Here is an 11,801-nt window from a genome sequence, read left to right as displayed (position 1 = left end):
GCGGCGATGTGAGCCCAATTCTTTCGAATCTTCATACAATGATTAATAAGGACTTGATGGTCCCGGCTCCGCCATTATGGGCTCATTAGTAGTTTACTTTTACTTCATACCTATCATTTTGGTCTGAATCATCATTACACATGCGAAGTCTCTACCTGCGATGCAATAAATCTCTTTAGTTGTAACTGCAAATGGTTGCTGGGATTCCTTCCTATTTTTTTTTCTTTGGGAGGGGAGGGTGTACGTAATAGAGGAATTTAGGTTTGAATTACAGTCTGTCTTTTGTTCTTCAGTGGCGATGGACTGTTCTGAATGAATGTAACGTGATGCAGTGGAAATTGAGTAAAGTCTTGCATCAATAATACATCACTAATGGCGTGATCTATCAAGAAATGGAAATGTTATTCTCCTTAGAAACTTTTGTATCGTTGGAGTCTTAGGTTAATGCTAACCTCCTGTTCTGACTTTGTGAAGTTATTTGCAGTAAGGTATGGTTGGTTTTGGGGTATGTTGGGTCTGGTTTGGTTCTGTTCGGTTGAGCTACTTGTAGTTAATTTACGTCAAGTTACATTTGGTAACTTTAGGATAAGTTAGGTTAGATTAGGTTTGACTAGGTTAGATGTGGCTAGGTTAGGATTGACTATGTTAGATATGGCTAGATTAGGATTGACTAGGTTAGGTTTGGCTAGACTAGGTTAGGTTTAGCTAAATCAGGTTTGGCTAGGTTAACTTAAACTACGCCATTTTAGGCTACTCATGTATCGCACGGGCAGCAAGGTACAGCGAGATCTCACCTCCTGTTCTGGTACCAGGTCTTGACTTGGGTGTCGGTGAGGTTGAGCTTGGCGGCCAGTTCCATGCGGTCCTGGACGCTGAGGTACTTCTGCCGCTCGAAGCTCTTCTCCAGCGTCTGCAGCTGGTGGTCCGTGAAGGCCGTCCGCGCCTTTCTCTGTTTCTTGCACTTCAAGGAGGCAGCTGGGCTGTGTTGGGGCGACGAAGGAGGACCTGGCAAGGATCAGAACATGGAGACTGAGTTACTGTGGAAAGAGAGAGAGAGAGAGAGAGAGAGAGAGAGAGAGAGAGAGAGAGAGAGAGAGAGAGAGAGAGAGAGAGATTAAAATATATAATTTCATTATGGAGTAAAGGGGAAATCTATCAGTTAAATAAATTTGCCTTGTGGCAGAGTAGGTTGCTCAATGGATTAACACAATCCATACGATGAAGGCATTCCATAGCTTAAAATCGTCCAATGTTAACCAGAATAAAATACAGAAAGAATATCATTGAACTGAAGGAGTTAACTCCAATAGTATAAGTCCCATCCATATAACAAAGATCCCACAACTGAGCGTCATCCTCTGGAGTTAACCATATCAAAATATGGTAGGGAACACTTTGTTGAAACTATAGAGTGAATTAGTCAACATAACAAGACCTTCAGCAAGCCATCTCCACTCATCAAGTACACTAGGACAATGGTGGTGGTGGGGAATGGGTGGTTTGTATGTGTTGGGAGAGTGCGTTTTTTGTTTTGAGTAAAATTGACTAAATATGTTTACATATGCCAACAGGCATTTCTCCCCTTATAAGGAACGTGGCCAGTAAAGGCCTATCCTTCACCCATGCAACAGCCATTTCATTTCCTCTTTTGTCTTAGATTCTTGTGGATGAAGGACCATCCCTACCCGCTTGCCTCTGTAGCAAGGTCACGCCTTGAAGGTTCGTTTTCTGTAGAATTCACGTACCATAAATCCCGAGAGAATTGGAGTTTACTTAATTCCATCCTTCTCGGTGAGGTGTACCCTTCACCAACTGTAGTAACATAACACTACAAATGTGGTTCCTATGTCAAAAAGCAATGCAAAAGGTCACAACGCTTCGATAGCTGGGACTAACAGCTGAGGTTGGTTTATCCTCACCGATTCATTACATGGCAACCCTTATCCGCTTCGGAGACTCAAGTGAAACAGAGAAGACAAGTAGAAATTCATTGGGGCCGCGTCAATTTATAATCCACACACAACCCCTTTCCAAACACACCTATCCCTTGCTTTCTCCCTTCCCTGTTTATCAAATTTAAACAATATAAATTCACAGAACGGAAATATTATCCCATGATATTGCATGTCTGGTTCCTAGTAATGTAAGTCATACGAGGAGACAGTTAATTACTTCTCTTTTCGTGGAGAATAGCGCTTCAGAACCAAAAGGGAATGGAACCGGGAAGATCAGATAGCATGACATTGCGTCAATTGATACGAGGCTTGAAATCGACAAAGGTCCCAGCCACCACGATGAACGAACCATCAAATTTGATGTCTAAATTAACTAGCGAGGTTGATTAGGTTGGTCTCACCTTAGTATTGTTTTAACTGTAGCTTTTCAAATGTTTTCCTGAGCGTGTTGGAATAGATTAGAAGAAAAGAATACAGAAAAAAAATCTTGGTGGCAGATAGAATGGAAATACAAATTGGGTAAAATACTGACAGGGTTATTTATTTGTGTAGAAGTTTAACAATGATAAAATTGGGACGAAAAGAAACAGCATAAGAAATGGAACAAAGTATCAATTGATAGATTTAACATTTGGGCCTCTGACTTGGATTTCTGGTTGTCGTAGGGTGATTTTGTTGATTGGGAGGAAATTCTTTTACAGTTGATAATTGAATCTAATTCAGTTAGGTCTGCCGTTGTGTTATCTCGTTATTTCTTTTGAAAAAGGCAAGAAATGATGAAATCATGAATTCAGTCTTCCAATGATAGTTCCACACATGGCAGTGTATAAATAGCTTTATGAATGTAATACAAAACAATCGCTTATGTTTATGTATATTAGTCATTCCTTTGAATGCATATATACAAAGGGTGTGAATGAATGATGCGTGAGAGACTGGGTGATTGTTCAGGGTCGTATTTCTAAACCTTTTGCTCGCTCTTACTAGTTTTCTGCATAATTTTCTAGGTACGTTTATTTGCCTTACTAGGTTATGTATCAAATCTAGTAGAAATTTTCATATAAGTAGAAAGAGACGTTAGTAATATTCTACTTTCTAATAGTAGAAACTGTTCTTCAAAACTGGCGAAAGGTTTTAGAAATATGGCTCTTAGCATTTCGTCTACGGCAAACAGCACTTCATAATACTGACCAGGGACTGCATAAAGCAGGAAACCCGGTCAGAAACAAAAGGAGTCTCGATTAACTAACCCAGTTGCTCTTAACCTAGAACTGACATACTAGAAGTGATATACTAGTCAGTTTAATGATGTTTTTGCAAAGGGACCGGTAGATAAAGAATCGGTTCCAAAGATTCATTGGGAACTTTGATAATTAATTGAATGGAACAAAACACACACACACACACACACACACACACACACACACACACACACACACACACACACACACACACACACACACACACACACACACACACAAAATGGAACACGGTGAAAGTAAACCTTAAAGTTTTGTATGAGAAAAACTTGAAATTATGATCACACAGCCAGGAGATGTGATATTCGATTTTCCGCCATTGTGGTGAACAGGCAATGACAAAAAGGGGACGGGGTGGGTGGGAATAGGGAATGAAACCAGAGGACAAAGAAGATAAAAAAAGGCCGCATAATTCTGAAGAAAGACAGAAAAAAGATGGATACGTTTTGTGCAATCAAAAGAGGTTTTGGTGGACAAGAATCAACTCAGTTTGCACCACTGTTGACAATATTGAAGATACCAGAAAGAGGACAAAGCAAGTTGTGAATATAGCCACAGATCATATGTAGGAAAACATAAAAGAATACGAGTTTTTATGTTTGAGAATATTATGGGTGACTTTAGAAGTAAAAAGGGAGGATTTGGTAAAACATAATTATAATTTTCGTATATGAAAAAAATAGAAAGTTGTTTACAAGAAGGTAAAAATGTCTGGAGAGATTGGAAAGGAAAAACTGTTTTGGAATGCATAGATAAAAGAATGCAACATGTTTATACATATGAATATATGCATATTGTATATTATATATATATATATATATATATATATATATATATATATATGTATATATATATACATGTATATATATATAATATATATATATATATATATATTGTACGTGTGTGTGTGTTTTTGAGTGTATGTGTGTATGCGCGTGTGTGTCCGTCACTCCTGTGCATGGTTGTTAGTTTCCACAAATTCCCGTTTAAGACAACATTGTACAACCAAACTGGCACAACCAAGCTCAGCATTCGCGCTGGCCGCGGAGACCAGGAGAAGAGCTACTTTGTCGTGTGGTGTAGACGAACCAGACCCATTAGAGAATCGAAGGTTCTCAGGGTGTAAGTTACCCTCGACCCGTCCACTGTGGGAAAAAGACAGGTGTGGCGGGGGTGGTAGGGCTGGGTCCATGAGCGAGATGGGCGGGTTGAAATGTTGTACTTGTATAAATACGGTTAATGGTCTTTGGTAACAGGAACTTGGTGTAGGGTGTTTGTTTTGATGGTGTGGGACATTCAGAACGGATATGAGTCTCAGGGTGGTGACGTTTTTATGGAGTGAGGGCTTCGCGTCGTCTCGCTTTCACTTCGGGGGACGTTGGCTAGACCCGTTCGCGCGTGGCAGAACCTAACAAGAAGCTCTCGGAGCTCTTGGCCACTGGGCGCGGGATGGCGTTTCCGCTTCAGTTGAGGACTATGCATAATGGTTTAAGATATGAAATAAAACAAACTGGAGACATTGAGGTACGTAACGTGGACGGATACACAAGAAAACGAAGAGTAACTGCTACACGAACTCAAGTCCCGAAGTAAGGGAGGAAGTGTCTTGATATTTCCTGTTTGAAAGTCCAATTGGAAGACGAGTGAAGAGGCGTGGATGATGATGGTGACAGTGGTGGTGAATTTCGTAGGGACCCAGATGGGGGTATGGTGGTGTTGGGGTGGGTGGGAATGTAGTTAATTCTATGGTGTCGGATAGAATAACAATATTAGACATTGGCTCAGTGACAGAAGGAGTGTGCGTGATCACAATTATGTCCGGAACAACAGAACCCCAACCTACGTTTTCTTTACAAAACAAAGGCGATTTCAAAATGCACAGGAAAAGATAAAATCTTTAAGAACGTTCTTAACATTCTTAAACGTTGATAAATTGGTAATTAGTTGTGGAAATGGATAAAAACGGGCATGGAAGGAGTTTGGGTATCAAATTTCTCCAGTTCATTAGATTGGTTAGCTTCAAATTAGTTTTTAATGGCACTGATGATGAGCCTGAAATGCTAGCGAGGCAATTAATTTTGGATACTGGATTAGGTGACAAGGCGGATTAGACACACACACACACACACACACACACACACACACACACACACACACACACACACACACACACACACACACACACACACACACACACACAAACATGTATATATATATATATATATATATATATATATATATATGTGTGTGTGTGTGTGTGTATGTATATATATATGCAAAATGTGTATTAAACAGAAAAGAAAAGGAAGATTATAAGATAAGTAAAATAAACAATAAGATAAGATGAAATAGAAAATAATAAGATAAGGAAACAATGAGATAGATGAGAACAGAAATAGAATTAAAACTCAATGATGAAAATGGAAATGGGAGAACTCTGACTCTTTCTCGGCCACGCTCTGACCCAACGTATGGTGGAATTAGACAGACGTCAGAGAGGATCTGCTCCCTATTATCTTTAGAAATCACAAACTTGCCTCTCTCCCTATGGAGGTGCAACTCTGGTTGGCTGGCATTCTGTTTCCGGATCAGTCCCATGATCTCTTTCTACCTATGGCTATTTTTTTCCTTCATTATTTTTCTCATAAAGAGAACTCAATAAATGCGTTTGTCTCCATTTTCTCTTTCTGCCAGTAGGGATCGTAGAAACGGACTTACATCAATCTAAAACAAACAAGACCCGCCCTCTTTGATCCTCGGCCAATCACGGAACTCCTCCATCCAATACGCGTCATTCGAAAGCGATCGTGATTGGTCAGGGAAGAAAAGAGGAGGGGCTTGTTTCGTCTGAGTCGGTGAATTGTTGTCTTTTGATTATTTTTTAGACGGGGTGGGTATTTTCTTCAGCTGAATAAAACCATGGGGAGTTAATTAGAAACAAAATGAATAAATTTGTATCTTTACATCGAGAGAGAGAGCTTTGGTAGCCATAATATCTTTAGCAAAACGCTCACGAACTAGAATTACCCAACAATGTATTGCTGTTGGAGATTAATCTACATAGAAAAGCCTGTACGCGTAGACCTCTTGTATTTCTCCTTGCTCACATCTTGGGAGAGATATTGTCTTCAGGATGGAAACGCTGGTTATTGGCTTAAAGTACAACCAGTGAAGTACATCGTGGTAGGAAACGAGATAGTGTAAACTTTTTTTTTTAATTTCTTAAAGAAAAAAAGAAGGAAAAAAAAAGAGCCTCATTAGTCTTGTTTCGAAGAACTGATTCGTGCAAACTGTCGAAAAAAACTGTCTACTGGTAATGGTTTATAAAGAAACTAATAATACTTTTTCTGCTGTTGAACGGATGCAACAAATGTGGATACATATACGAATTTGAATTCGTGGTCTCGTATGAATCTGACTTTACTGAATTCGTTTAAAAAATTAGAACTGTCAAATTAGTCCCAATCTTTTCCTGGCATGTATTCAAACTTTGCTACGAGGGTCGAAACGTTAAGGCGTGAAATTCTTCCATTACTCCTCGTCTACTTCTTTCACCTTCAATCTTATATATATATGTATATATATATATATATATATATATATATATATATATACATACAATATGTGTGTGTGTGTGCGCGCGCGCGCGTGTGTGTGTGTGTATTACTGTGATAAAACATTAGAAACAAATCCAGAAATAGAGCCGCATGGCAAAACAAGGGGTTAATCATAGTAAGATTGGGATCAATTCTAAAAAATAAAATTGTTGCTGAAACTAGTTTTCCTCAGCTGAATAAAATCACTTTGCGGCATCGAAGAAAATAGGCAAGAACTGGTGGTTAACGAATGGAATAGACTTATTAACCACGTAGTTAGTGAGAGCTGAAATAATTAGATGTTTTAAGAAAAGGTTAGATAACTTATTTTATTTATTATCATTTACATTATTATTATTTTATTCTATTTTTCTTATTTATCATTATTATATATCTTTTCGCATCCGACCTAGTTATGGACCAAAAGGTCTCCTGTCGGCATGCAGCGCATGCTCCGCCTTTGTAATCCTTTGTAATCCGTTATGGATAGGTATGACAGGTGGTACGAGACATGAACTGTCAAGTATAGGCCTTATGGTCTCTCGCAGTCTTCTTCTTATGTTCTTATGTTGTGAAGCGTTATGAAAGAGAAGGACGAACCGGTCCTTTATATATTTTATTCTGGTGCGCGTCAAACTATATATATTTTTGAGAACAGGACTCAATGTTTAAATGGTTGTTTTATCTTATGAGAAAAGAAAATTGTCTTTGAAGACGATAAGATGTGTCCGACCATATACGATATTGGTTAAGCCGTTTCTACCTTCAATCCTTGGGCGAAGATTTGCAAAAACAGACGGTTATCTATACCCAGAAGATATCTAAATACCAACTGTTATTTCCTCAGAAAATTCTAGATATTAACGTCTATCAACTCTTAGAAATTATTCAGATGTCAACGTTTAGGGACATTCGAAAAAACGTCCAAACAGGAACCTTCATTCCCTTTGAAGACGTTCAAACGTTGATATTCCTTTTTACTGTAGAGTCGTAACCGAGAACGACCGAAGTCAGGAAGAATGGACATTTAGCGTTAAATTACAGCTACCCACTCCCGGGTACAAGTATTTTTATCCGCCCAAAGCCGCAGCGGATAATCGACGTCGGATAAGGTCATGTACGGAGCTTCGGGTTCCGTTCGTGCTAATGGTGCTGGTTGTTGAGCCATTTAGGCAGCAACGCGATCGGGTCCTGAGTGAGATTCGTCAGTCGTCGTTTCAGAACCCAAACGTCGCCCCCCCTTCGGTGTAACCTGAGGCTTCCTGTGTCGATGTGCTTCTTCTTGGGCCAAAAGAAGGTAAGGACGAGGGAGCAGAAGAAAGAGAGGAAGAAAAAAAAAGAGCAAGAGGAAGAAAGAGAGGAAGAGGAGGAAAAAGAGGAAAAGAAGAGGAAGAAGAAGAATAGGAGGAAGAAGAAGGAAAGGAGGAAGGGAAGAGGAGAAGGGGAGAAGGGAAGGAGGTGGAGAAGAAAAAAAGGGAAGAGGAGGGAGGGGGGAGGAGGAGGAGGAGGGAGAAGATGGAGAAAAAAAAAGGAAGAAGAGGAGAAATAGTAGGAAGAGGAGGAATAGTAGGAAGAGGAGGAGGAAGGAGGAGGGAGAGAGAGGAGGAGGAGGAAGGTTAGGTGGGGGTTTGTTCCAATGTGATTTGAAGATTGCTGTGTTGATGTATAACTTGATGTAATTTTGGGGTTGTTGATTTTTTCTTTCTTAAAGAACCCAGAAGGAAACCTCGAAGAACTTCCGAAAAGGGGAAAGGAGAACAATAAATATATGAAAGTTTTGTAGGTATTTTTTAAAGGTGACGTGTATATTGTGATGTCAATATATTTAAGTATCTTCTAGGTATTTTCAATATCACCATAACTCCTTGAAAGTTATCAGTAAGTTGACCAAATACAAAGATAGCCTTATACATTTTTGTCCTTTATTACCAAACAGAAATTTACAAAAAAGTACCAGTATTAGAGCAACGGAAGTTATAAAAATGACAAAAAAAGGAAAACAAAAGAAAAGTAAAGGTGCAAAGATAAAAAATATGGAAACGACAAAGCAGCGAATAAGAGAATAGAGGCGAGAGAGAGAGAGAGAGAGAGAGAGAGAGAGAGAGAGAGAGAGAGAGAGAGAGAGAGAGAGAGAATAGCGACGAGAGAGAGAGAGAGAGCGAGAGAGAGAGAATAGCGACGAGAGTGAGAGAGAGAATAGCGACGAGAGTGAGAGAGAGAATAGCGACGAGAGAGAGAGAGAGAATAGCGACGAGAGAGAGAGAGAGAGAGAGAGAGAGAGAGAGAGAGAGAGAGAGAGAGAGAGAGAGAGAGAGAATAGCGACGAGAGTGAGAGAGAGAGAGAGAGAGAATAGCGACGAGAGAGAGAGAGAGAGAGAGAGAGAGAGAGAGAGAGAGAGAGAGAGAGAGAGAATAGCGACGAGAGAGATGGAGAGAGAGAGACTAGCGACGAGAGAGAGAGAGAGAGAGAGAGAGAGAGAGAGAGAATAGCGACGAGAGAGAGGGAGAGAGAGAGAGACTAGCGACGAGAGAGAGAGAGAGAGAGAGAATAGCGACGAGAGAGAGAGAGAGAGAGAAAGAGAGAGAGAGAGAGAGGGAGGGAGGGAGGGAGGGAGGGGGAGGAACCGAGTCGAGGACCGGCGGAAGAAGAAGGCGAGATTTCCCGGAATGCCCTCCTTGCGGTAACACGCGGCGTTTCGTGCAATTACCCTAAAGAAAGCAGCTCATGTACACTTATGATTGCATCTATGTGCGTGTGTACGTGTGTACATGTCGTGTGTGTTTGTGTGTATGTGTGTGCGCGCGCGTGTGCCTGCCTGCCTACCTGCAGTTACGTAAAGTTGCACTGTGTTGAGTGAAAGATGCACGTATACTTGTGTATGTGTTGTCTTCTATTTTCCAATTTCTCACATTTTCGTCATATATTTTCCTGTAAACCTTGTGTAGTCTGGACGAATACTATCTCTTCAGGGTGTGATAATCTGTTCGAGAACTTGTACTTTTGTGATATCTTTTGAGTCTTCTGAAATTTAAATCATATTTTCTCGCCTCTTTCTTGAACAAGTGAGACATTGAGAGAATAACTTGGTAGTTTGGAGTAAGGAAACTGAACTCGTTTAAGTTAAATGTAGACCAGTGTTTTGTAAGGTTAATCCCTATTAAAATATTATTAGAATGTATAGTTTTTATATATTTCATTATATTCTGTCATTTTGTTATAGTACTTTATACTATATTATGTTTCTATTAATTTATCTTGAATTATGTTGTATCAATCTTATACCACTTTATAATATCATCTCATTATATGATATTATGTTATATTACATCATATTTGATTATAACATTATATATCATATTGTCTTATATTCTATATTGTATTATACTATATTATATGTTATGTTATACCACATTGTATATTGTATTATATATTACATCTGTACTGAAATATATTGTGTACAATCTGTTATTCACTAAATCATATCATATATTACATTATATTACGTTATATTACATATATTTTGGCATTAATATGAAATATATTTAATTATATTGTAAATTCATATTGTTCTGATTAATTAGATCAACCTGTGATAGAACACACAAAGTTACAAAGAAAGATTTAACACAAAAAAAGATAAAAAGTATTTAGGAAGATATTACAATAGGATGCGTGTAGATATGTAAATATGTCCTTCGTATTTTTTAGGGTTAGGGCCTTGTTACTTGCGGCAAAGGTCGAGGGGATGGCGGTTCGAATCCTGCCACCGGCGAAGTTGAACCAAAGGGATGGTTCATTAGATTCCATGCTACAAAGTACTCTGTAAGGGGCACCGTCCTTGCCTCCCGATTGTAGGAGTTTGTGACGTTAAACCATATCAAGAGATAAAAGATAAGAGTTGTCTAGCGAAACACAAGCTCGCAGAACGCTGGCGAAGTTGGAGTGGTGGTCGCCAACCTAGCATTACTAAAGGACATGATATCAGCGAGTCTATCAAATAAAAGAAGATTCAATTAGATTGTGAAGGCAGCTCGGTCAAAGGAGGAGGTGGGTGGGGTTGGTGGAGGTGGCCAGTGGTGGGTTGGTTTCGGTGTTAGATGACCGACGTGGCCGTAGGGTGTGGAGAGTTGTTTGCAGTCTGTTCACTTCGTCTGATTGCTAAACCTCTCTCTCTCTCTCTCTCTCTCTCTCTCTCTCTCTCTCTCTCTCTCTCTCTCTCTCTCTCTCTCTCTCTCTCTCTCTCTCTGTCTCTCTCTCTCTTTCTTTTTTGTTTTTTTTTGGTTTGGGCAGGACCTATAAGCTAATCAGATAATTTGCAAAAGGTTAACTGACGTTAACCAAAACAAAATCATTGAATTCTCTATTTTGATTTTGGAAGATGAGCAATAACTATTTTTAGGGAAAAATGATAGAAACAGATAACTTGAACAATTATTTCATAATTTTCATTATTATTTTGCTTTTGCGACGGACAAGTCTCTCTAAACCCAAGCTAAGAAGTTTATTGGTTCTTAGCCCCCCACTAAAAAAAAAAAAAAAAAAAAAAAAAAAAAATATATATATATATATATATATATATATACATATATATATATATATAACAATGTGACAGCGAAAAGTTTATAACGAAATAGTCGAAATATTGCGATATTTTTTTTAAAGGTGAGAAGAATTGAATAAAATCATCTGGTGTCAGTCACAATACAAATGTTACATTGCTTAGTCATTCTGGAAGCTCTCGGTGGCCTGGAGGTGTTCCTAAAGTTGAATGAAATGGTTTAATCGATAATTATATATATATATATATATATATATATATATATCTATATATATATATATATATATATATATATATATATATATATATATGTTATGGAAAATGTGGAGGGGAAAATACGGGTCTTTATCTGAATATCGAGTTTATTCCTGACCGGTTTTGCATACAATAGCTTCTTCAGAGTTGAAGCTATTGTAAGTGAAACCGGTCAGG

General features: G+C 38.7%; 1 protein-coding gene across 1 annotated transcript in view; it reads right to left on the bottom strand.

Moving 5' to 3' along the window:
- The window catches only part of LOC143034750 (uncharacterized), a 59,613-nt gene that overhangs the window by 5,781 nt on the left and 42,031 nt on the right, over window positions 1-11,801 (bottom strand). The window contains exon 2 of the mRNA XM_076201099.1: window positions 795-1,005. Within this exon, the coding sequence (XP_076057214.1) occupies window positions 795-1,005 (211 nt within the window). The remainder of the gene's footprint in view (window positions 1-794; window positions 1,006-11,801) is intronic.

The sequence above is a fragment of the Oratosquilla oratoria genome, chromosome 18 (genome assembly GCF_046742065.1).
Source record: "Oratosquilla oratoria isolate Oo_2021 chromosome 18, ASM4674206v1, whole genome shotgun sequence".
NCBI classification, from domain to species: Eukaryota; Metazoa; Arthropoda; class Malacostraca; order Stomatopoda; family Squillidae; genus Oratosquilla; species Oratosquilla oratoria.
The sequence above is the reverse complement of the archived record's forward strand: the minus strand, read 5'-3'. Positions and strand labels throughout refer to the sequence as shown.